The sequence below is a fragment of the Toxotes jaculatrix genome, chromosome 10, assembly GCF_017976425.1.
Source record: "Toxotes jaculatrix isolate fToxJac2 chromosome 10, fToxJac2.pri, whole genome shotgun sequence".
Lineage (NCBI taxonomy): Eukaryota > Metazoa > Chordata > Actinopteri > Toxotidae > Toxotes > Toxotes jaculatrix.
In genome coordinates, this window is record NC_054403.1 from 12,520,518 (window position 1) to 12,547,020 (window position 26,503).

Sequence of the window (26,503 nt, forward strand, 5' to 3'; positions counted from 1 at the left end):
TATTGTAAGTGTTTCAAAGAAATTCTCACAATAAACCATGAAATGATCAACTTTCTTGACCCTGAGAAACACAAATGTGTGCTAGTGCGAGGCAGCCATTTTGAAAGAAAGAAAAAACACATGTCAAAACATTTGGAAAGTGAGGAGTGTCCACCAGGAGTTAGTATACGAGCATAAGAGTTCATCTAAAAGGGTTAAATGCAAAGTTTATGCTTGATGGTGATGCAATGAGTCCCAGAAATGTGGGTATCATATATGATACGTACGGGCTCACAGGGTTAAGTAGTCTGTATAAGTGAATTAGGTTCGTTATATGTCGGCGGTATCGGTTACATTACAAATATCCAAAGCACTCTCCGTATAGTACTCTATCTCAACGTGGGATTCACCTGTTCAGCTGTTTCTTCGAGGTTTCGCTTGCGTGATGACGTCACACGCAGCCGTATAAATGACAGCCTTACGTTCAGAGGTTCACTCCTGTCATGGCTCAACTCGGCGCACTTGATAGGTCCGTAGGCATACTAGGAATCTCCAGCGGTAAGATCTTATTTACAAATATATTTTTTAGGCTGTTTCTCCAGGGTTTTTTCTTCAAAATATAATATTAGGAAATGCTGGTCAAAAATCAATTTAAATCAACTTTTTAATTGTAAGGATGTTCTGTAAGTTTTAAGCTGTAGACAATAACACTAAAACCTTTGTTGACTACTAACTGCAAATACAAAATTGATGCCCTTGCCCACTGTTAATAGTTGAACAAATTTAATTGTTATAGCAAGACAATAATGATTTAGTTATGAAGTTAATAACTAATTACATACCATATGTAATTGTGAGGAAAACAAAACAATGAAATGTTTCAGGCAGCCTTGCTGTTGTAGGAAACAACTTCAATAACTTTTGTAGCAATGGCTTTTGTTCCAACTTACAGGTTCTCTCCTGCTTTTGGTGAACAGCTATGCTGGTTCTCCTCAAGAAGACTCCATCCCCCATACCGCTCTGGGGATTCTTCTCCTCATCGTTGCAGCCCTCTTAGCTTATGCAGGTTGGTTTTTGATGACTGCATGTCACAAGAGTTGTTTAACTTGTTTCTTAACTGGTTGTTGATTTGTTTTTGTGTGTAAAACTCAAAATCCTCTCCCTGGTCCCTCTGCTCTGTTTACTCTCTATCTCTTAGGTGTCCGTCGCAGTCTGTCCCACGCCCAGCTGTTTTCGTCTCTGTGTCTGACTGTCTCTGCTCTGTGGTGTGGTTCAGGTCTGGTGTACATCCTGGTGGGGCGTGGAGTGCTGCAGCCCACAGAGCAGAGATCCTCTCTGGTCCCTGGTCTGGCAGCATTTACTTTAGCTTTGCTCATCATAGGCAGCGTGGCGCTCATAGTAAATAAAACAGTTCTGTCTGTCATAGCTGTCTCTATTAGCTTAGCATGTGCCCATCAAATCGCTGGTCTGTCAGCTGCAGGTTTTGGTCAGTCTGCCACAGCTGCTAACTACCTCTTTGTCTGTCTGGTCGGTGCTTACTTCGGATTTGGGCGTTTGCTGTCAGCTATCACTCATGGTAAAGTGGAACTTCCAGGAACCGGCCAGAAGAGAAAAGCTGAGCTGAGAACAGAGCAGAACCAGGGGTGTGGTGATGCAGTGTCAGTGGGTTTGGTAATGAACTTGTTGTCTGCCTCGGTGTTAGCCTGTCCTCTGTTAGGTGTGGTCCCCCGGCTCTCCACTAGTCATGTCCCCTGGCTTTGGACAGCTGGAGTGTTCCAGCTTGGCATGTGTGTGCTCTTTTACAGAACCATGGACACACTAGCTGCCACTTTTTATGGGTTCACTGCTCTGTTGAAATTTGCTGAAGGTTACAGTGCTCTCTTATCCTTCTACTCAATCCAGCCTTTCTCCCCTGTTCCCTTCCCCGTCGTCTTCTCTGTGCTTTTCTTCATCCTGGCTCTGTTCAGTTGTCAGAAGAACCTGCTGGAGGGGCTCTACCAATTATTCTTTGTAGCCTATTGTATTGCCATCGCAACCCAGCCTCAAGGCTTCTTCCAAGCAGGCACTCAGGGTGTACAGGCAGCTATATTTGTAGTCTCTGCCATCATGCTTTTAATTACCACATTCAATATGGTCTCCAGCACCGCGATTCCCACAGGAAAGGGCCATTTCAAAGCTTTAGTAACCAGGATTCGGGGTCTTACTCTCAGAGCACAAGATAAAGAGCTGCATTCACCTCACCTGGGCTATTCCAGATATGCAGATGCAGAGGTGTTAGGCCACGCCTGCAGTGTATTGGCTGCTTTTGCTGTCACAGCCACAGTTGGTAACAGAAATCCTCTGTCTGTGCTGGTTCTGCCCTGGGTGGTGGTGGCTGGTGGGGCCCTCCAGCTGCTCTGTGGCTCAGTAGCTTTTGCTCGGGGTAAAACCTTTGAGAGCACAGTTTTTATCCTGTATGGGGTGATGTGGACAGTGTGGGGGTTGACACGATACGGCGGCCTGTACGGTGAATCCAGAGGCTTTAATGTGGCTGTCGGGATCATTAGCTTCATGCTGTTTAACTGTTTAGTGACAGCTGCGGCACTGTTTCTAAATGTCACTTGGTTTGCTTACGCCCTCACCTTCCAGCTCATCCTCATTAGCTTCCTGCTGGACGCAGTGGGTGCTCTGCCTTATGGTTATGACATAGGAGTCACTATCATCTTTGGTCTCGTCAGTTTTTATTGCTTCCTTTGCCACATTTTCAACAGCACCTTCCAGTCCCCCCAGATCCCCTTAGGGAAACCTTTAGTCAAGCTGAGTGGTGTTGGGGGAGGCGCACATATCTGTCCTCATGTACCAGCCCGCAAGGCTACATCTGTCCAGCAGATTGCAGGTAAGACATAAAAGACAGCACGATATTGATTTATAAAATAAATTAATTTCTGTACATGATATGAATCTTTTTTTCCCTTCTGCAGAAATCATGAAAAACGGTGGGATATGTGGAATGCCTACTGACACTGTTTATGTGCTGGTGGCAGCTTGCAACAGGCCTGATGCAGTTGTTAAAGCTTACAGGTGAGTTTCTGTTTTCCAGAGAAAGCCTTTATCAGAATCCATTTATTGATTCACTCTCATTACTCTCTAATTGCTGTGTTTGACTTCAGGGTGAAGAGGCAGGCGCAGGACCGACCCATGTCCATGTGGATCTCCTCTATCAAGCAGTTGGAGCCGGTGCGACACCTGCTGAGCCCTCTGCTGCTGGACTTCATGGAGGCTGCATGGCCCTCGTCCATTAGCATGGTGATACCCAGAGGTAGGTGTGTGTTTTTGGACGTTTGCTCATTTGACTGTGTAAGATTTTTGTGTGTATTGCTGTGAGGGTGCCTTGTGTTGCATGGTGAGTGTATTTTGAGCATTATATTGGTCTCTTGTCTTACACAGGTCCATGGATGGACACTTTTGGTTTGGGAGATGCTGCACAACACATAGGGACTCCACAAAGCATTGCTATCAGAAACCCAGACTGTTCTGTGGCCACTCACCTCATTAATCTGGTAAAGGCTGCGTATGAGGAACACTGCAGGTCTGAGTGAAACTTGTCAGCAGAGCTTTAGTGAATACAAATACTCCTTCTTCTGGCAGGTGGGGCCCATCGCAGTAACCTCAGCCAACCCTACAGGCGAGGCAGACACAACTCATCACAACCAAGTTTATGCCAAACTGGGAAACAAGGTAATGATTATAATTTAGTTTCTGTAAATATAAGAGGCACTTGTTGTTTATATATATATATTTTTATTTTTACAGTAAATGTGTGTATTTTTCTTGGTGTAGGTGGATGGTGTACTATGTGATGGCCCCTCCCCAGAGAACATTGCATCTACTGTGGTTGACTGCACTAAGATTGAAACAGGACACATTGGTTTCTTCAGAGTGGGTCTCATTCCTAAATCCAAGGTAATATAAATATATTGCTCTGTTCATCCTGAGGAAACAGTTTCACTTTATTACATGCTCACACTAATGTCTGCCTCTGTTTGCCTGCTTCAAAGGTTCTTCAGATCTTTGAGGAGGTTCAGAGGAGACACAGACAGGGGCACACCAATTCAGCTTTTGAGTATGATCTGCATCTACCAGAAACACACCAGGACGTAAGTTCAGATGAGGACAACACAACAGAGTCGGGAAGAGGAACAGGAAGCGCAACACCATCCACACACACATCCTGAGCAAAATCCAGTGCTCAAAAGTGGATCATTGTATCAATGAACTGCTTAAAAATGCTGCCATCTGTAACATAAATACACTGTTGCTTATAAAGTTGGAATAAAATATATTTTACCTCTTCTCATGAAATGATTGTTATATCTTCCCAACTCTTGATTGATCAATCTCTTACAATGTGATTACTGATGTGTATAAATAGGAATAAAAAGAGGAATGTGTCTGAAAACAAAATTATTCCAACTTTATGGGCAATAGTGTATATCAAGCTAATAAAGTGTGTTTTTTATCTGTGTGGTCTGTAGAGCATTGAGTCAATATTGTAGTATAACAACATAAGTGCTCTTGGTAAACTTTTGGGATACTGGATTAAATTGCACTACTTCTACACAAATAACCTATATGTATATAAATAAAATACTATATACTATACACAAAAAAATAAATAAATAAATTACATGCTTTAAAAAGATTAAAATCATTCAAAGTATACCTATTCTGTCACATCAGCTGCTGTCATGAAATGTAATCACATTGACTGCTGGACTGTGAAATGTTTATATAGAGTTAAAAGATTTGAGCAGACATAAGAAATAAAATGTCCTAAATAATAAAATAGCTTAGTGCACCTGATGGTGAGGGAACAGAAAGTTAGAATAACTAAAGGCTGCATCTCTGAAATGACTACATTTAAATGAAAAGAGAGAAGAGGGGGGAAAGAGAACATAGCACAGTGTAGGTTCCACATAATAATAATAGCAAGACTAAAAATAATAAAAAGAAGGTTATAGGAGTAGTAATGGGACAAATGATATTACAAACAATAACAATAGTAAAACTAATGATACTAATTATAGTAAGGGTAATAATAGGATTAATAATGATACTTAAGACAAATTATGGGGGCAGTAGATGGCCAGCAGCCACAGATCCAGACACAACAGCTTCAAGTGCAGATGTCCCTGCAGAGAACGACAGAAGAAGAGAAGAGAGATGAGAAAGCACAAAACTATGAGAAAGGGAACAAGCCAAGTTCATAACAGGCATTAATGGGATATGAATGGAAACAGAAGGAGAGGGAGAGGAGAAGAGAGGAGCTCAATGCATCATGGGAAATACCCCGGGAGTCTAAGCCTACAGCAGATTAGCTAGGGGATGGTTCAAGGAAAGCCTGAACCAGCCCTAAACGCTTTATCGTAAAGGAAAGATGCATGGCAATAGAGTTTAGGTTTGCAGCCTTAACTGTTCTCCTTAAGGTCTGGCTTCAGATGGTTGGAGGTGCTAACTATCTTTCAAACTTGTTTAAACTGCTAATGAAGAATTCTCACAAGGTTTTTCTTTTACTTGTTTATCTCCTCTACATATGTATATAACTCTCCACAAGACAAGCTGTCATACATCTTGTCACCATTTTAACAGTGTCTGTCGAATCTGTCTTCTCCATACATCATTTCTTCCTGCAAGGCTGCTCCCAGTGACTTAGACTTTGAATGGATGGAGGCACAGACTGAATTCAGTATGACCCTTCATCATGATTAGCTTTGTTTACATTATCATGAAAAGAAACAATAATTACTTGCCTTCACATGAAATGGACACACAGAGCAAGCTTACCTCATGTCTGTTTTCTAAACTACAAAAAAGGAGAGTTTTAACTCAAGCAACGCATGCTGGGAAGTCTTTTATTATGCCAGTTTTGTTTCTTTAAAAACTTCATTTAATGAGTTGAGTGAACTCTCAGCAGTTCATTCATTCAACTCATCATTTCAAGTCAAAGACCTTAAGTTAGAACACCTCGAGTTTGTAAGTTCTAAAGTGGTCTGAGAAACTAAAGCTAACAAATGAAATTAAAACGAACGTACAGAAGTAAAACTAGACATTGCCACTGAGTTTCAGGTGATGCTCACAATGTTGTGGGTTTTATTTATATAAATTTTCTACAAGCTGTTGAGAAGTTCAATGTGTACATTTCGCTTAAGATTATTAACTGTTTTTGTAAAGACTTGATAAAATCCCATTGTGAAGTGGTCACAAAGCAGAGCTTAGTGTGACTGTGCAGATAGAGTTTACAGACAGGAACTTAATGTCTATATCAAAGCTGCTGATTTCATGTGGTTTGAGGTGGTAATTTGCTTACAAATGTGCTTTGTCATGATCCCAGTTAAGCATTAAGCTTACACAATCTCTAGAGATGTAGGAAACAGAAATGTCTGAATGTAAGTTCAAATGTTATGTCTACGTGACTTTCTTGACGTGATGCTTGAGGAAATACACAAAAGCTTAAGCTGCCAATGATGAATTCTCATGAGGGTTCTAACTATTTGTTAATCTGCTTAAGGGCATATGTCTGGTTTTGTCTTTGGTGGGGACATTTTTTTGTCAGATACTAGATAGCAACATGGGCGCTTTTTTGCATAACTCTTTTGTTATTCACAAGCACAGGCGCGCACAGGTATACCCGTAAAGAGCCTAACTTCTCAGAAAGTTCATCTGAATACATGTTTGCTGATATTACTTGCCTTAAACTGGACTTATGATTTTTTTTTTTTTTTTACTTTTTTGATGTGATAGATTTTCCAGAGAAAATGACAATTTTATCTTCTTTTATCTTCTTTAAAAAAGGATGTGATGTCACTTTGACGGGTCTTTTCAACTCACAAATTAACACTTAACCACTGAAATAAAAATATAATATCCACTGATGTTAATTTTTTCCAATGTAGACATTTTCAATTTCTCTGGCCAGATCATAATCGGGCATCCCCCATATCCCAGTCTTTTGTTCTTTATCATAACTACCAACATTTTGCGAGAAACATGTTGACATTAGTAGCAGCATGTCCTTACTGTCAAATCTACGCCCAAGCATCTACTGTATGTATCAAGCTCAGACAAACTGTCATGCTTTATGTGACCATTCTTCCTGTTCATGAGTCATTCACTAAGACAAGTTTCTGTTTCTTGAATGTTCATTGTATTTTGCTCATCACAAGACTATTTGTATTGTTTAAATACGGAAAATGTGTCTCCTGATAACATATGCACATGATCATCTCTTTGGAAACAGACAATGGTACATTCATATTTACATCAGTGTACATCACTCTTCCAACCCCAACAAACCTGCAAAGGTGGGGAATGAGGGAGGACCCGATGTGCAAGTTCTGCAGAGTTAGAGACACATTGGCACACATACTGGTAGGGTGCAAGACTGTACTTACCCAGGGGATACACAGATGGTATCATGACAAGGTCTTCAGAGCATTTAAACCTTGTGGTATGTGCCCTACCCATTTTTCCTGCTAATCTTCACGTAAAGACCTGTCAGTCTTCAAATAAAAGGCATAAACATGCTGCAAAGGTTATTTTTAAAAGAAATGTATTTTATGTATGTATTTTATTTGTGTAAATTTAATCCAGTATTGTTCATTAAAGGTAATTCAGTATATTTGGTTGATTTATATAATTCATAAATATATTTATATTTATACATTTATAAAAAATTATTCCACCACATCCCAAAGGTGCTCTATTGGACTGAGATCTGCTGACTGTGGATGCCACTTGACTACAGTGAACTCATTGTCATGTTCAAGAAATCAGTTTGAGATGCTTTGAGCTTTGTGGCATGGCAATTTATCCTGCTGGATGCAGCCATCAGAAGATGGGTACACTGTGGTCGTAAAGGGATGGATATGGTCAGCAATGGCACTCAGGCAGGTTGTGGCATTTAAACAATGTTTAATTGGTACTAAGGGGCCCAAAGTGTGCCAAGTAAATATCCCCGACACCATTACACTACCACCATTCACCCCATCCTACCTTGTATCAAAGCTGCTGGTGGTACCAGCAACTTTGATACAAGGTAGGATGGATCCATGCCTTCATGTTGTTTACGCAAAATTCTGACCCTACCATCCTAATGGTGCAGCAGAAATCGAGACTCATCAGGCCAGGCAATGTTTTTCCAATCTTCTAATGTCCAATTTTGGTGAGCTCATATGAATTGTGGCATCAGTTTCCTGTTCTTAGCTGACAGGAGTGGCACCTGGTGAGGTCTTGGGTTGCTATAGCCCATCTGCTTCAAGATTCGGCGTGTTGTGCATTCAGAGATGCTCTTCTGCATAACCTTGGCTGTAACGAGTGGCTCTTTGAGTTATCAGTGTTGTCCTACCAACTCGAACCAATCTGGTCATTCTCCTCTGACCTCTGGCATCAGCAAGACATTTTCATCCAGAGAACTGCTGCTCGCTGGATATTTTCCTCTTTTTTGGTCAATTTTTTGTAAACCCTAGAGATGGTTGTGTGGGAAAATCCCAGGAGATCAGCAGTTTCTGACCAGTTTCCTACCAGCCTCCAGGCACCAACCACCATGCCATTTTCAAAGCCACTTAAATCACCTTTCTTCCCCATACTTGTGCTCAGTTTGAACTTCAGCAGGTCGTCCGTGGCCGGTGAGTATATATGTCTCCCAATGTTGGCATAACAATGGTCTTGACAATCAGACGAACTGACATACATTATGTGACAATTTCCATGTCTTATTTCTCTAAAATATATTCTGCAGTCTTTTAGTCTTTATTATACATCCTTCCCTGTTCATGAGTCATTTACTAAGACAGGTTTCAGTTTCTTTTTGAATGTTCATTGTAATTTGCTCATCACAAGACTATCTGCATTGCTTAAACAAAATGCCAAGGATTGTTTTTTTTTATGGGCGTCATTTCTGATCTTATATGCACAAGATCATTTCTTGTAAACGGGCATTAGTACATTGCAAAGAAAGAGCGTCCAAGGTTATTTCCAAAGAGAGTTGTTTTTACGTGCGTCTTTGATACACATTTCCAAATCAAATCAAACCAAAGGTCGTTGACCTTGAATTTCTGATGGTGGGATACACGCTCCTCATAAACTTCCTGAGCAGAGGACTGAAGGGAGCCTTGGCAGCTACCAGCTGCTCCACACTAGAGATGCAGATACAGATGGGCTTCTCTGCTGGTCTGAGAATTCATCATTAGCAGTTTAAACAACATTCAGTGTGGAAACTGGATTTAATTATCTGTCCCATATTACATTCCAGCTAGGGCCTTATTTTTCACACTTACGTTAATGTTGTAGATTTTCTCTATAGCCTGAGGATTCTTGCAGGAGGCGGCCAGGGCATAGACTGTGTCTGTGGGGATACCACATACTCCACCTTTCTCCAGAAGGCCAGCGATCTTCAGGAGACCACTGGTGAGTCGTGAATCAGCGACAGGACAGGGCAGCTCTGAAGAGGTTTCCTGTTTCTTTCCAACTTCTTTCTATGGGAGGCAACAAAACAAGCAAGTTAGTCTGTTATCAGGTAAACAGATCAAAACAACAGTAGGAAGAATACAACTCAAAAGTAGTTTATTCATTATTTACCTTTAATAAGGAAGGTCCCACAGGCAGCAGTCTCTTGGAGAAGATTCAGTGATGCCAGAGCTCCATATACACAAATTACTGAAAGCAGAGCAAGCACGGACACTGTGAAGAACAAGTTGTTACGATGTTTAAACAATTAGAACCATAGTTTGTAGAGAACATTTAAATACATATAGTTTTAAAATATTGTAATTTACCCTCACTCTTTAGTTTGTACAGCAGTTGCTGCAGGGTGGACAGCAGGAAACAAACCAGTCTCCATGACTGGTTAGAAACAGCAAAACTAGGTTCCATTTTATATCAACTGTAGGAAGCTGATATAAACTCATAGTTGCTCATAAATATTACAGGTAACTCAGAGAGGCATCAAAAATTTAAGATCATTGAAGATGGGTAAAAATATTAGCAAGAACAATTCAGAAACACCTTAACATTGGTAGTGACATGTCCTTACTGTCCAAACCCAAATCTACATCCAAGCATATATAAGTCTTCACATGTAATGAAACTTGGAAAAACTGTCATAAATTATGTGACCATTTTAATCTCTTATTTCTCTAAAATGTATTCAGCAGTGTTTTAGTCTTTTTCATACATCCTGTTTTCCTGTTCATGAGTCATTCACTAAGACAAGTTTCTGTTTCATCATGAATGTTCATTGCATTTTGCTCATCACAAGACTATTTGCATTGTTTAAACACGGAAAATGTTAATCTTATATGCACATGATCATTTCTTGGCAACAGACAATGGTACATTCATATTTACATCAGTGTACATCACTCTTCCAACCCCAACAAACCTTAAAAGGTGGGGAATGAGGGAGGACCCGATGTGCAAGTTCTGCAGTTAGAGACACATTGGCACACATACTGGTAGGGTTCAAGACCGTACTTACCCAGGGGATACACAGATGGCATCATGACAAGGTCCTCAGAGCAGTTAAACCTTGTGGTATGTGCCCTACCCACTTTTCCTGCTAATCTCCTGGACTGGATTCAATTTATTGAGTATATTTAATCCAGTATTGTTCAATAAATTTAATTCAGTATATTTGATTGATTTTATATTTTTTTTAATCTTGAATAAAATTATAATTTTGATGATATCACTGATAAAATCATCAAAGTTTGGCAGGCACTGCACTAACACTAATTACTATTAATAATACCATCATTGTTCATTTCCAGCAAGTATCGCTCTGTTATTTTCTAATGTGTAGGACATGCAAATGTTGGCATAAAAAACAGTCTTGACAATCAGACCAACTGTCATACATTATGTTATTATATTGTCTTGGCTGTATGTTTTGGGATGTTGTTGTGGTGGAACTGCCATGTCTCATGTCGGGTGCACTCAATAGCAGATTATTTTGAAGGACTTCTCTGTATTTGGCTTCATTCACTGTTCCCTCAAGTCTGACAAGTATCCCTGTCCCTGCTAATGAGAAGCACCCCTGTAGCACGATGCTGCCATCACCACGCTCCACTGTAGGCATGGAATTAGCCAGGTGATGAGCAGAGCCTGTTGTTTGCCAGGGATAGTGTTTGGAACTGAAAGTGTTCAGTTTTTCTCTCATTAGACCAGAGAGTCCTTTTCCTCCTGCTCTCAGAGTCCATTAAATACTGGTGAAACCATTTCGATGAGGCTTGTGCTAGCACTAACAGGCTCACTGTCAGGTCACCGGGTAACAATATTTGCCTTCACTTCTAGGTCATGTTAGGAGAGTGTCCTCGGTGATGGACATGTCTTTCTAGCAGAGACACCCTATCTGCAAAAGCAGGACAGCTAGCACAAATCATCACAACACAGTTTGTGAGGTAGTGTTAGCTGTGGGCAACTAAAGGATAAGGCATAGGATGGTTTATGACTTTAAACACCACAAGCAAGACATTGTATGTGTAACTCAGTGTTCTCTAATTCATGTAACAGTCATCTTGTCCCATTGCTTGAATACTGTTTTCCATGTCCCTTTCATTTCTCTGTGTTATATCTGTGTTGTGTGTGTGCCATGTCATGGGGTAACTATGTATTGTCTTGCCATCTTATATATCATGCATTCAGCACAAGCAAGATTTTATTGCAAATGAAAGCACAGCTTTCAGCAGTCTTCACTATGTACTGAGTTTCATTTTTATATGGTGTATGATTAAACACATTTTTATAAATATTGAAGATGGTTTGTTGTTTGATGAATCCGTTGCATTATGCTTATAAAACTTATGCACATAATTTAAAGGTTTATTTGCAGAGAAAAGTAACACACTAATGCACAATAAGCTTAAACACAAATAGCAACAGAAGATAAATTTGCATGTCTTTATCATATGAAATAAATCCTTTGTTGAGAATGTAAAATTGCACTGTGTATTGCAATTGTAAGCTAGCTAAATTTTTATTGACACCCCCAGAAAAGAACGGTATAACCAACACTACATTAGATTTCAACTCAATCTTGTTCATAGTTTTCATAAATTAGCCCTTGGAAATGCAGAAGTCAAAGAAGCAGACCTTGTAAGAAACGATTACTGTTCACAACATAGTGCTTTTCACTCTGTCAAAGATCTGTTGGACCTTTACTGCAGGGACACAGCCTTCCCTCATAATGGTGATGGTCCCTGGGAAAAGAGTAAGATAAGTTTGAGTGTTTAAAAAAATGAAAAGAATAATCATTTTTGGGGACATTTAGATTTTTACCTTCATCAATCCTAAGGCAGTTGATCACGGTGGAAGCAACTACTTCATTTGAGTCCCCATCGCAAAGAACCCCTTGGATCTTGTGTCCTAGTCGACTGTGGCAAAACAAATTGCATTTCAAAATTTTTAAAACTTCATTTGATAAGTGAAATTCAAAGCGGTTTACAGCTGACTGACAAGTTAATGATAAGATAGTAAAACAACTGGAGACCAATGCACACAATAAAAAAGAACAAAGTATACATAGACAGAACATTTCAATGTGAAATAAACAAAACTGAGCAAAGTGAAATAACAAAAACAATAAAATTTATTTTTAAAAATTAAACAGACAAAAGTAGAAAAAAGAATAAACAAAAAACGAAACATGAAGCAATGTGTAGTAGGTCAGAAGAATAGCAGAAGATGTGCATGAGGACTTGAGAACAGTAAAGTTCTGTTTAAAAGATGCTTACTTGATGACCATGCTGTGGTGGGTGCTGTCTGCCTCTCCACTGGGATTGGCTGAGGTTATAGCAAGGGGCCCAGTGATGTCACAAAGGTGGCTGGTCACAGTGTGGTCAGGGACGCGGATCATGATGCTGTCCCTGGTGCCAACACGGTCATAAGCTGGGCCCACTCCTACACATGATAAATTAAAAGGTAAGGCAAACACTCCTATCTGTACTTTATTTAAGCTCAGCTGAGTTATTAATGTTTAAGTGAAGCTGCCAAAGACTGTTCACCGAGCCTGAAGAGCCAGTCTCCTTTGCTGACGATGCAGCTGATTCCTCCTGGATACACATTCCTCATAAACTCCCAGAGCAGAGGACTGAAGGGAGGCTTGGCAGCTACCAGCTGCTCCACACTAGAGATGCAGATACAGATGGGCTTCTCTGCTGGTCTGTCCTGGAGCAGGTCACAGAAAGCAGGAAACACGCAATGTGGAAACTGGATTTAATGATCTGTCCCATATTACATTTCAACTAGAACCTCATGTTTCATCCTTACTTTAATGTTGTAGATTTTCTCTATAGCCTGAGGATTCTTGCAGGAGGCGGCCAGGGCATAGACTGTGTCTGTGGGGATACCACATACTCCACCTTTCTCCAGAAGACCAGCGATCTTCAGGAGACCACTGGTGAGTCGTGAATTTGCCACAGGACAGGGCAGCTCTGAAGAGGTTTCCTGCTTCACTTCTTTCTAAGGAAGACCACAGAACAAGTACATTATTCATCAGGTGAACAGACCAAAACAACACTGTGAAGAATACAACTCAAAAGTAGTCTATTCATTGCTTACCTTCAATAAGGAAGGTCCCACAGGCAGCAGTCTCTGTGAGAAGATGCAGTTGACCAGTGATGCCAGAGCTCCATATACACAAATTATTGAAAGCAGAGCAAGCATGGCCACTGTGAAGAACAAGTTGTTACGATGTTTAAATAATTAGAACCATAGTTTGTAGAGAAAATGTAAATACACACCTATAATTTTAAAACATTGTAATTTACACTTACTTTCTAGTTCGTACGGCAGTCGCTGCAGGGTGGACAGCAGGAAACAGACCAGAACAACCTCCATGACTGTCGTTAGAAACAGCAAAACTAGGTTCTTGTAGGCAGCTGTGGAAAGAATTACAACTGGGTCAGGTAGTAACAATTCTACGACTGGTAATATTAAAAAAAAAAAAAAATTATTGTTATTAACTTTACCTATGAGCACGAGGAAAGCATTAATGACCAGGAAAGCAATGGCTCCTGCTGTAAAACCATTGGAGTCGTCTGTGGGAAGTTGTAGTAGATTGCCTGGAAACAAAACATCTGGTGATTCAGTTGAAACAAATCTCCATCTAATCTCACTGTACCGGGGCTGCTCTCTAATGGTCAACCTAACAAAGTCGATGAGAAGAGTCTTCATCAAGGAAGCTTTGATCTCACATTTGGTCACAGGGAAAAAAATGAAACTACATAGTAAATGCCAACACTCGGCAGACTAGGGTGGACAGACATTGTTTACACAGCTACTCTCTGCACTTACTAGGTACAAATGACTTATGTTGGGCAGGAAATCCAAGGTGGCAGATCATTTCAAGAGGGTCAAGAATGACCCCAAGACAGTGACATGCAAACTCTGCAGGCAAATCTTTGCCTATCGTTTTTTAACTTCAAAAACTGGCTCATCGTTTGAAACACGTAAGTAATCTAACATTAGCCACTTCGCATGTAAATGTCTCCTTACAGGCTGTTCCAACACATTCACAATCATTACCACTTTTGCTGGTGTTGCTGCAGATTGTATCATGTATTGTACGCTTGTAAAATTTAATTTAATTAAGGCATAATAAGAAATTATTGTGTTACAGTTACAAGTTAATAGGTTGTGTGATGTGCTGAAATACATCAACAGAATGATCAGTGTCTTTGCTGGCTGTACAGATATCCAGAATCATCACTGCTTTTGCCATGCTCTTGTAAATGTGATATTTTGAAGACTCATTATTATGGTTTTGTAGTTCTGTGTAATGTAGCACATGGTTAACAATGTTACTTTTAACATTCTCAGCCATGAATTAACAACTAGTCCACTAGGAAAATCTTTGGTTGGGGGCAGCCCTAGTTTGTACCAACATACCTGCAAACCTAAACCAAGTCCAGGTTGCCCACACTGCTACATAGAGGGCCGAGATGACGGATCCAAAATGGCCACCTCCTGTAACTTGCAGCCGGCTGACATAAACCTGGATGATGGCTCCAGAGATGAAGACCCAAGGGACTGTCAGATTGAGGAAGGAGAGATTTGAGCTTGACACGCTTGTATGCAGGGCAGAGAGAGCTGCAACTCCATTTGAAAGGTAGAACAGGGCATCTGAAGCCTGAAACACCTCCTCGTCTCCCTGATTAGATCTGCTGCACTTGAAGGCTCTCTGTAGCTGTTCAGTGGAGATGGGCTGAGGGCCAACAGGGATGAGAGACTTCTCTGCTATTGTGTTGATGAGACGTGAGAAAGTACCATAAAAGGAGGCTGCAGTGAACAGGGAGCAAGCTACACCAAAGAAGATGTAGTAACCCTGGAGAGGGATCTGAGGGATTGTTGAGACAGTGAGCAGGACAAAGAGCATGTTGTGGATCAGTTCAAGGACATCCATGTTCAGGCTTCCCACGCAGAGCAACAAGCCTGCTACCACAAAGAACCAGTCCCCCACCATTGATTCCCTCCCTGAGACCACTTTACTGTCCTCTACAATCAGAACAGATACCACAAACTCATCCCACGCTTTAATCAGCCAATATGTAGCATGAAGACCAAACTTGGTGGTGTGGTAGCAATCTTGGCGCAGATGGGCGTAGTAACTTGAGAACAGCTGAGCGGCTGAGATGATTGAGACCCATGCAGCACCTAGGCCAAAGGACTTAACATACCCAAAGCTGTAGAAAGCGAGGATGAAGGGGGCAACAGTGTCACAGAAGAAACCCAAGGCCATGGGCTCTGCGTATTTTGTGTTTTTCTTTTTCTCTTGTCCAATGCTCTGGGCACTTGCTGAGTTTGCGGTCCCTAGCAGGAGAACATTAAAGAGAGGGGTACCAAAGCCTTTGAGGACCAGACGCTGAGTCAGACCTTTGAGGAGCAGTGCAGCTGAACCATAAATGGCAAACATTAGAATGAGCAACTCGAGGACCCCAGAGACCACAAGAGCCCAAGAGCTCGCCACCAGACCTACTGCTTCAAAAATTAAGGTGGCTGTGATGGCCCCAAAAACAAAAGGCATGATGTAGTTGACTGTGGCGGAGCAGAAGGCTAGGAGGAAGGACAGAAAAATATAGGGGACCAGACCAGCAATTGCTGATTCTTTTATGGACAGAAATAGATACGTGTTGTTCGTCACATTAGTGGACAGGGACATATTGTTTATCATTAGATGTGGTATCAGAGCTGGGGTTCGAGTTTCATCTAAGGCACCAAAGTAGATTCGGGTGGCACCATAACTGCCCCAAAGAGCAGCATAGCCAATGAAGGCAGTGCCACTCAGATGATCATATTTTCTGAAGGAAAGCAGTCCGGCCACCAATTGGCATATACCACCAATTAGGATCAGATGGACACCTGTAACAATTGTTGTGAATTAGTACAAATCAGTTTTATTTTACTTTTTAATATATTTCCTTGCACATTTACTACAGGCTTTACCTGCAAGGATGTTCTCCACTCCTACTGGTGCAATGCCAGTACGCGCTGTACTGAAGTTCTGCAGAAGTACAAGGAATGCACTGATCCCATTGGATAACATGCCCAGCACTCCTGGCTCACCATAGAAACTGGCTGGAAACCCATCTGATGTTGCCATAGTTGTTTCTCTGCTGTTACTACGAAGTTTTGCTGAAACTGGTAACCAATGTAATAATGTTTTTGAATGTTTTTTTAAAATGTAATAACAAAGACAAGATAATAGCCTGTGCCTCTTTGAAATGTACAGCAATATAATACAGAACAGATGCAATAACTCAAGACAAGTCAATTCATAACAGTTTTCAAAGGGCACTTTTCATATACAGCAGTTTAGTCAAGACTATACTCTTTACAATATTAATTACGGATACAATTGGCAACATCTTCAAGGAATATTCGACTCATTTACTGCGTCAATTTATTTTCTATAGTATTGTGAGTACTGTAACATGCAGAAAGAGACTCTAATGTATGTAGCAGGAAATAACAACTTGACTAAAATACCAATGCTGAGGAAGCTAATCACAGTAAACTTAAGGATATGAGTTTCTGATTATCTTTTTTTAGGACCTGTCATCGATACTACTACACTAGTATACATTAAAATAGAAACACAATTTTTAAAATTTTAAAAGAAAAGTTAATGCCTGAGCTACATGTTATGTGGTGAAATGAAAGCCCAAGAGACAGAGAAGGTGTATGCAAATTCCCAGTTAAAATGACTGAAATACAGCAGCTGTCTGCATAAATAATACTTTCTGTTATAGCTAATAAATGATTATTATTATTATTATTATCATTAGCTAATAGTCAAATGTGGGAATTAAGCCTTACTTGGTCAAGATGCATGCACAGATGAAGTGTTGAACTGCCCTGAAGCAAGAATGTGGGTTTGTCATAAATAAGGCTTGTCTGGTTGTAGGAGGAGTTTAACCTACATTACTATCTCTCACCTCTATGACATAAATTTCACACCTGTCACCCTCCTCTTCAGCTGACGATAATCTTGATTATGTTGATGAGTACAATGGAAATTCCTTCCTTGAAATCATATGCCTGCCGTTCCTTGTTTCAGAAAGGTATGAATTGGTCATCATTGCCAAGTCCCAGGCTATATAAGACAGGCAACTCCCAAACTAAGACCAGCATCATTCACAACCTCTTGACAGCAAATCTACATCATCAATACAGAAAACGCCGGTGAAACCTTGAAGCAAAAAGAAGTTTGTTGGAAGAAGAAAAACAGTAACGTGACAAAAAACACCACTGTGAAACTATGATGTCCAAACTGCAGGTAAATATTCACATTATTTTTAGAGATCTTTTAATGAATAGGGGAACACATCCCCTTGGGTTAGGGTTAGACAGTAATGAAGGCTATAAATGTTAGTTTTGCGAGAAGGAATAAAGAAGATTCATGGGTACATTAAAACCGCTTAACAAGAAGTTGTTTGAAAGAGTTAACACAAAATTTAAGATAATTAAATAGCATATATTGTGTGGTTTATTTGTGTTTTTTTTATTTGCCAGTGCACAGTAGGTGGGAATGTCACAGAGTTTTTATTTTCATTAATAACAGATTATATATGATGTACCACACCTGTTACATTTCCACCTCACCAGCAACATACCTTTCAAAAGAGCCTGACAGAGGAATATTATAGTAGAAATTCCAAAACAAGGCAGATGTAACTTTATTTGTATAGACAAATTCAGCCACAAAATGACTGCGTGTCCACAGCCAATAACTAATAAGAGGTAATGCACTAAATGTTCCCCTCAGTAGCTTACATTTGTATTCAACCTCCTTCTTGTGTTCCACAGAAAACCATGGGAGCACTTTCTGCTGTCAGAGGAATACACAGTTCTGCAGTGGAAGGTAAACCAGCATCTGGTTGAGCATGACTGAGGTCACTCGTAACCTTGGGAACACTAGCTTGTTGAATTGTGATTAAGTCATCTTGACTTCCTTTCCACTTAGTAGTTTTTTCCCCACTCCTTTACATGTGAGGCATCTTCAGTTTTCTTGGTAACACTGTAAGATGCAGTTGAAAGCCCTGGAGAAAAACGCTACTGAGGGGACCTTGAGTTTAGCTCATTAGACTTCTTGTATATTCAGCTCTATTTTAACCTGCTGTCTAAATACTGTCACACAGACTTAAGGATAATGGAGACATGTTACTCTTTTGGGTCATGCTGTAACAAACCATTTCACTTTATTTTCAAACTCTGTACCTACCTAGTAAATGTTGACTCTGTCTGCCACTCCCTCCTCCGTTCTTTTCTTCTTTCTCCTCAATGCTTTTCTCCACACATCATTCCTGTTCCCCGGCAGTTTTTAAATGCCCAACCCCTGAGGATACAGTCACAGCCAGCTTTGGGAAGTTCATCAGTGAAGTAAAGCCCCAGCACTTGTCCTCCTTAGTCCTCCACCGCAGCAAAAGAATGGTGCTGGACAGCATTGGAGTTGGTCTGATCGGCAGCACAACAGAGGTGTTTGAACTGGTCCTGCAGCACTGCCAGGTGAGGGAGAGGGGAAAGAAAAAAGACAAATGTAGGTCTTATCTGATAAGATAACATAACAGATGGAAGAAAATGCCTTGCCACACACATATGAACAGTAGTCATAAGTCAAATGCTACACGTTGATGGATGAGATGATGAAAAACCTATTTATTATCATGCTGAATTTACACACAGTTTCTTTTCTTTCTGTTACTCCATGTCTGTGAATTCTCTCCTTGAATTCCCCTGACTGACATGACTCACAAATATATTCAGCTTTGTTTCTTTCTCAGAAGAGTGGTGAGCTAACTTCACTTCAAATGTGTTTGTGTGTGCAGATGATGGCAGACTGTGACTTACAATTTGTATTTAAAGGCCCTTGTGATGATTCCCTGTTTACCTGTCTCTGTCATTTCCCCTCAGCACATGTATGCTCCTCATAACATCAGCTCTGTATACGGACGCAGGGGCACCAGGCTCTCCCCGACACTGGCAGCTTTTGTCAATGGAGTGGCGGTGAGTATGAATAAGTGGAAAAGATGTGTCATTATTGTCCCAAGTACACCAGTCAAACTCAGATACACCAAAGCCTTTACCACAATCTGTGCTAATGCTATTTCATTCTCAGCAATGGTCCAGTCTGAGCAGCCGATCACAGGAGGGGTTAAAATATTGATATGACCACATATTACCTGTTTGAAAAAATGTCTATTTTTATGTCTGCAAACACCTTTAAAGAAGGTCTGTGAACAAGCAGTGTGCAAATTAATGAATAATTATCTCACTCTTAGATATACAATTATTGCATTGCTAAAAAGTTGTCCTCTTGCTTCAGACTCACTCCATGGACTTTGATGATACGTGGCACCCTGCCACTCATCCCTCAGGAGTGGTCCTTCCTGCTGTGTTAGCACTAAGTGACATGATGCCGTCTAACAGCAAACCTAGTGGCCTGGACTTCCTGCTGGCTTTCAATGTCGGCATCGAGATCCAGGGTCGACTGATGAGGTTCTCTAACGAGGCCCACAACATCCCCAAGAGGTGAGTGCCTCAGACCATGAGCCAGATTGAAAATAGACCCTGTTTTAAGTTAAGATCACAATATTACAGTGATTTCAAGATTTGGTGTGGTTTTCACTTTAGGCAGTTCCTTGTTGAAGATTTCTCATTTGTATTTTACCTGCTCATAAGAAGAAGAGCACTACTTATAAAGCTCCACTGACTTGGTGACAAACACATTACATTTTCAATAATTTCTTCACAATCAAAGCATCATTGTGCTTCCTATAAAATATACTAGGTATTTTAAGCATATAAAAAAACTCACTTAAAAATTCCAGTACTGCAGATGAGGGGAATGGACCATCATGGGTTGCGTGTGGTGGGCCCTGCTACCAAGCAGGGCCACAGCAGCATGACTCAGCATGACTATCTGCTGCTGTGAAGTAGCTGGAAACACATGTCACAAGGGCTTGGGTAGGAAGCACCTATTTAATAGAAAGCTCCAAAACAACTGATCGAAGTGTCTCTTCTCTCCTTCTTTCTCATCACCAGGTTTCACCCTCCCAGTGTTGTAGGGACAATGGGAAGTGCAGCTGCCTGTGCTCGCCTCTTGTCCTTGGATCACTCCCAGTGCAGTCATGCTTTGGCCATAGCTGCTTCTCTGTCTGGAGCTCCAATGGCTAATGCTGCCACTCAGTCTAAACCCCTGCACATTGGTGACGCTTCACGTTTGGGGCTGGAGGCCGCTCTGCTGGCCTCCCGAGGTCTAGAGGCAAGTTCCCTGGTCTTGGATGCTGTTGCAGGGGTGGCTGGCTTCAGTGCTTTTTATGAAGACTACGTGCCACAGCCCTTAGAATCACCCAATGATGGCCATACATTCCTGCTAGAGGAGCAGGACATGGGCTTCAAGCACTTCCCCGCCCACCTGGGGATGCACTGGGTGGCAGATGCTGCAGCCTCAGTCCATAAGCTTCTTGTGGGAGTTGGCCCTGACACTGTCTCCCCAGCTCATGTCCAAGAGATTCAGCTCAGAGTCCCTAAATCAAAGTACATCAACAGGCCTTTCCCTGAGTCTGAGCATGAAGCACGCCACTCCTTCCAGTTCAATGCTTGCAGCGCTCTCCTGGATGGCGAGGTGACTGTGCAGTCCTTCACTCCCGCTGCCATGAACCGCCCTGAGCTGCTCACTCTGCTGAGCCGTGTTCATGTGGAGCATCCCCACGACAACCCTGCTAATTTCAACCACATGTATGGCGAAGTCCAGGTGACGCTTGTTGGAGGAGACGTTCTGAAGGGACGCTGTGACACCTTCTATGGTCACTGGCGCAACCCACTGTCTGATGAGAGCCTGAGGAAGAAGTTCAGAAACAACGCAGGGGCGGTGCTTCCTTCAGAAAAGGTTGAGAGGCTGATTGAAGTGGTGGAGGAGCTGGACAGACTTGGGAACTGCACCCCCCTTCTCTCACAGCTGCAATGAACAACAACCACAAAACAAAAAATATTGTACATAAATGAAAATGAAAAATCATCTTCAAACCACAGTCAATACATTAAAGACACTTTACTAAAAGTATTAAACTAAAATGAATTTAAAGATCTCATATGACACATTTGTCCACAACACTTGAAAATATCATATGTCCAACATACAACATAACACTCTGCCCTGATGCACTTGAAGTTCATGGGAATCAGCTGTAGGCCACTACACTGTATGCCATATTTACACATTAATTACTTGACTTTTAAACTTAAACATTCTTTTATTTCAGTCTGCAGTAAATATTTATGTAATGTACTCTGCTCTATAATTTATATAATGTGCTATATTTTATTTAAGCTATATTAAAATGTAGTTGTTAATTATACCATCTACATCAAATGATCTTATAGTTCTTTCTGTATTCTCTTACAAGCCTTAATAAAATTGTCTTGATTTGAACATATTATTTGCCTGTTTGTGGATGTATTTAAACATTGCTGATCAATTGCAAAGGATTACAATAAAATATGTGCATAATACTGTATTTCATTCCTAAATCAATTTACAATGAGAAGGAACATTTTTCAAGTTTCCTGGAATGATCTTGTGAAAGCAGTGGTAAAAGAAAACAGAAGTTAACAGCGAAAACATTCCTTAAGCCATTTCTTTCATTCAATCCACCTGGGCGTTTATTCCTCTCATCATTCAATGTGCTACCAACTGAAAGACCCTGCACGTCAGTGTTAGGCGAATACATGGAATAAATCTGATCAAGGTAGGTGTAAGAGGTGAGACAATGGCCTTTCCTGGGAACAAAAGTTTTTGTGTGCCTGCTGGAGACTGACACTCGAAACCGTCACAACTCCCCCACCACAGTCAGTTGACAGAAGTATTTCACAGGAGTGTTGGGTAAATTCACATTATTATCTGCATCTAGAGGTATGTTTTAATCCAGTCCCATTTTCTGATAACATCACCTGTATAAAATCTAAGATATGCTGGGAAAGTAATAAGACAAGTTTTAAACCAAAATTCCATTCAAGTTGTCATAATAGAAATCAGCAATGCCTGAGGACAGATCTACTGGCACTGATATTATCTGATGCCAGAAGAAATCTGTCATGCTCCACTTCCTTGTATTGACATGCTAATCATGATAAGACAGGTGATAGCTGGGTATGTCATTATGTCTTTAGCAGCTGAGTGTAAGATTTCAGACAGGTACTCGTGACCCCCATTAACCTTTCATTTGACATGCTGCCCAAATACTGTCAGTACATGCCCTTGCACTTCAAGTCCATAATGCCGGCTCTAAATATTTCCACCAGGTCAAGTGGGTTCTGCACATACTTTTTCTTCATTACATCATCAGTAAGCCCAATGATTCTTTCAAATTCCCCGTCTGAGTCATTCCTAAATGTAGCCTGTAAGTTTTTGTTGTCATCATCACATTTCCCAATAAAGTGTCTCAATTGTTCCTGCCTGCTAGTCTGTGTTTGGGTCGTCCTTCCTGTTGCCTGCATCGGTTGTTTTGACATTAAGGTTGACCATTCACATCTCTAGCCCAAGAAAGCAAGCCCTTACTATCTGCAAGCCAGCCTTTACCTATCTTCTCAACTGAACTTAACAGAGAAGAAGCAAAATCAGTCACAGACCAATCCAACTGTAATGTGTGATGAATGAGGAAGCTGTGGTTTTCAACTGTAAATCAATGTGACATATACTTGAAAAGGAAATATTTTAACACTAATTGGGAACAACACACCAGAATCCACACTGCAATGAATCAACTTGTGGTCTGCAAAACCCATATGACATGAAGTTAAAAAACAAAACAAAAACAAAACTAGTATATCAGGTTTGTCTAACTGACAAACTGATAAACTGGGTTGGTAAACATTTAAGGAATTTAGGTCAGTTTTATATTGTCAGGGTATATAATGTATAGAACTGACACAAAGTGAGTACATTTAACAAAGAAAAAACAAAACAAAAAGAGTACTGGTATCTGACTGATATCAGAATTACCTAAGAATTATGTTGTCGATATCATTTTTGGTAACATTAGGAATCTCTGTATATCACTGTGTATCAGTGAATAGCTGTTTTTTGTTCAACACATTATTTCCTGAGAAATTGAAGAACATGTTGAAAAATGCCCTGTTTTGCAATGTTTAAAAAAGTGATTAAAAAAAAGAAAAAAATCTTGGATCTGCCCCTGTAACCAGATCCACAGCAGAATTTAATTAAATGAACTGTTGTGTATTGCAAGTCTTGTACTGAACTTGTGAGTTTTTAGTACTGTCTTTGTAATATATAATAAATTGGAAAATTAAGTTTATCTTGATTATGTAATAACATTCATATTATTTCCATAAAATGTTATGAACCTTACAAGCATGGGAAATTAGTACTTTTTCTAAGTTATTTACATAAAAAGTGCTATAAAAAAGGCAGTACCATAACATATGGATTTTTGATTGTATATTTCTATAAAGCTTTAGTAAACATTCTGGGAACACTGTGAAGACATAAGACAAAAGTAGAACCTTTTGCACAATAAAGAACCTTTTATTACTTTTTGGTTTCATAGAGAAAATAAATCTTCGTAGGTGCTAATTTGATTATATAGCTAAACTATAGCTAAGGTGTTTTTGATCCAGCCTTCTTCCACACATAATTAAAATAGCAAACAATGGATGTCAGAACCACACAGGAGCAGTGTTTCTATACAGACAACTGAAGTCATCAACCTCAATCTAAATCTAGCAGATTGTTGTTTGAACTACAGTCGTTTTGGTCTCAAAACCTCAAAGCTGAAACAGTAACGGTGCAAAGTAGGCCCAACAGAAATAGTTAGTGCAGAGTTTGGATGTATTCTCATGTGTTCTCAAATTAAGCCCAAAGAGGTCTCAAGAAGATCCCTCTGATGTTGACTGATTATAGTTTGATACTTCAATGAGATTGTGGTCTGGATCTCTGAAGTACAGAGAGGTGATGGTCCCCGTGGCCCCAGTCCTCTCCACTGGACCCTCTTCTATTTTGACTCCACAGACCTGCAGAGGAGAGGAGAGAGCAGATAACAGGCACTGAGCATTGCAGTGGCACCTTAATCCCTAAAGAAATGTGACACACAAAGTCAACTAGAGGTCAAGTGGCTTTAAAATGGCAGCCATCTTAAAGGATTAAGACTGACATTAGTAATTCAAGACATTCTATAGTATTGGGTGAAGTACCTTGAGATGTGCAGCTACAGTAGCCAGAGGGGTTTTGGTGATAAGGCACAGGTCTGCAGAGCCTGACGTTGGCTGCCTGGCTTTTGGCTCAAACTCCTGACCCAGCTGATGAAGGTTCAACTTCTGCTGCCCAAAACCCAGAGCTTTACGGTTTCCCTTGAAGATGCAGAGATGACGTGTGGGTGTTGAGAAGTGTTTGAATGTTCAGGTCCCACATAAGTGACTGAGTGGCTGACTTTTAATCAAAGAGTGCCACCTAGTGGATTTTCTCTCACACCAAAAGTACAAAAGTTTTTTTTTTTTTTTCAGATTGATCCCTGTGTAAATAATGCATATATATAATGATAATATCACTGTTTATTTAATCTGCTCATGAGCATTCATTTCAGATTTTAGCCATTAAAAACAATTTTTCATTGTACATTCATTTCAGTTTGTAATCCCCTACTTTCACTTTTGTATGCACTGCACACTGATATGGAGCATCTGTTCATGAAGCAGAAGGACAGCACAGTGGGCGAGCATCCTGACTTTCTTCTACAGCATTACTGAGACAGAAGGACAATGATGTGAATTTTCTCATACTTGGTAAATGTCCGACACAAGCTGTCCCTTCTACATTGACATGGACCTACAGGTAAAGAGTTCTATTCTGGTTTGAGTTGTGAAGGCGAGATCACGTTTAATTTATCTATATTAATTCATCAGTCATTAACTGAACATAATCCACAGCTAGTGCATGGCAGGACAAAATTATGTAAAAGCACTGTTGTCCAATGAAAAGTAAATGTCCTTTAACATGTAGCAACTATATTTATTGTGGACATTATTAATAAATAGATTGGTAAATAATTGTTATGACTCTAATAAATGCTTGATGGGCATAGTTTTTTAGCAATACTTAATTACTCCTACTTCTACTACCACTTCTACTACTAAAGAAGAAGAAGAAGAAGGAGAATACATTTAATGTGCAAACACCTGTAATACCTTGAAGGTGATGACCTCCATGCCAAGGACTGAGGTGTAGAAGTTGACAGTGTCTGGGACACTTTTCACTGTGAGAACCAAATGGTCCAGATGGCTCACTTCAACCGGGCAGGTCCTCTTGAATCTGACATCTCCTAATGTTTGAATGGAGACGACCTGAAAGAGGAGAGAGGAGTTACGACATGTTTACGAAATGAAAGTGAAGGAAAGCAAATGTATTTCAGTGTCAACAGCGCCGCCGCGTGGTGAATGAACACGATACACAAGCAAACGTGAGCTCTCGAAAAGGTAAGTGTAGTTATGCAGAGCAGCAGAATCACTGATGTAAAAGCCCGATGCAGCAAACCAACACCTCTAGTCCACAATAGCTGAGCTGAGAAAGTCTAAATAAAACGAGCCCTTCCCTGAAGTCGGTCACTGAGCTAGTTGTGGTTTCTCTAAGCGAGGGTCTGCGCTGTTTCAGTCCTGACAAACTTAAGACGGAGCAGTAAAGATACTGAGAACAGACGTAACGATAAATGAGCGTTTTATGACACGAATTACCTTCAAACAGTTCCTCTGAAAATGCGACAAACGGCTCCCGACAGCCCGCAGCGCCATCCTTACCGAGCTCTGACTCCCACACTTCCTTGTTCCTCCTCTGTGGACTGTGAACTGTATGTAGTCTGCCAGACTTCACCGGCGCCTGCACCCGCTGCTGCAACGTCAAACACAGTATTAAAATGGCTGAACGTGGTTTGTTATATTCCCATCAACATTACTCTCCCTCAGGGTTTGTGTGACTGTAGCGTTA

General features: G+C 40.6%; 4 protein-coding genes across 5 annotated transcripts; 2 read left to right on the plus strand and 2 right to left on the minus strand.

The window, feature by feature from the left end:
- Nucleotides 1-482: 482 nt before the first annotated feature.
- On the plus strand, nucleotides 483-4,611 carry LOC121188999. The gene is made up of 9 exons (XM_041048978.1): nucleotides 483-537; nucleotides 932-1,045; nucleotides 1,178-2,854; nucleotides 2,940-3,039; nucleotides 3,129-3,277; nucleotides 3,406-3,518; nucleotides 3,607-3,696; nucleotides 3,799-3,921; nucleotides 4,017-4,611. Exons 1-9 carry the CDS (start codon nucleotides 483-485, stop codon nucleotides 4,191-4,193), a joined length of 2,598 nt encoding a protein of 865 aa, XP_040904912.1. The 3' UTR covers nucleotides 4,194-4,611.
- Nucleotides 4,612-11,755: 7,144 nt separating this feature from the next.
- Nucleotides 11,756-18,867, minus strand: LOC121188051. 2 transcript variants are annotated; one of them, XM_041047592.1, is made up of 11 exons: nucleotides 18,734-18,867; nucleotides 16,456-16,650; nucleotides 14,902-16,371; nucleotides 13,983-14,075; nucleotides 13,788-13,892; nucleotides 13,573-13,682; nucleotides 13,282-13,473; nucleotides 13,017-13,179; nucleotides 12,747-12,912; nucleotides 12,292-12,386; nucleotides 11,756-12,212 (listed from the first exon to the last, which is right to left on the minus strand). In XM_041047592.1, the coding sequence occupies exons 2-11, from the start codon at nucleotides 16,610-16,612 to the stop codon at nucleotides 12,127-12,129; spliced, it is 2,637 nt and encodes an 878-aa protein (XP_040903526.1). In that variant the 5' UTR covers nucleotides 16,613-16,650; nucleotides 18,734-18,867; the 3' UTR covers nucleotides 11,756-12,126. The 2 variants fall into 2 exon arrangements, with proteins under 2 accessions (XP_040903526.1, XP_040903525.1); XM_041047591.1 differs by lacking the exon at nucleotides 18,734-18,867 and adding an exon at nucleotides 17,329-17,779.
- Nucleotides 17,639-21,994, plus strand: LOC121188053 (cis-aconitate decarboxylase-like). Its single transcript, XM_041047595.1, has 6 exons — nucleotides 17,639-17,788; nucleotides 18,319-18,373; nucleotides 18,830-19,017; nucleotides 19,423-19,515; nucleotides 19,835-20,040; nucleotides 20,554-21,994. The coding sequence occupies exons 1-6, from the start codon at nucleotides 17,771-17,773 to the stop codon at nucleotides 21,476-21,478; spliced, it is 1,485 nt and encodes a 494-aa protein (XP_040903529.1). The 5' UTR covers nucleotides 17,639-17,770; the 3' UTR covers nucleotides 21,479-21,994.
- Nucleotides 21,995-24,034: 2,040 nt separating this feature from the next.
- Nucleotides 24,035-26,413, minus strand: glod5 (glyoxalase domain containing 5). The gene is made up of 4 exons (XM_041047596.1): nucleotides 26,254-26,413; nucleotides 25,711-25,866; nucleotides 24,721-24,876; nucleotides 24,035-24,540 (listed from the first exon to the last, which is right to left on the minus strand). The coding sequence occupies exons 1-4, from the start codon at nucleotides 26,308-26,310 to the stop codon at nucleotides 24,397-24,399; spliced, it is 513 nt and encodes a 170-aa protein (XP_040903530.1). The 5' UTR covers nucleotides 26,311-26,413; the 3' UTR covers nucleotides 24,035-24,396.
- Between the last annotated feature and the right edge of the window lie 90 nt (nucleotides 26,414-26,503).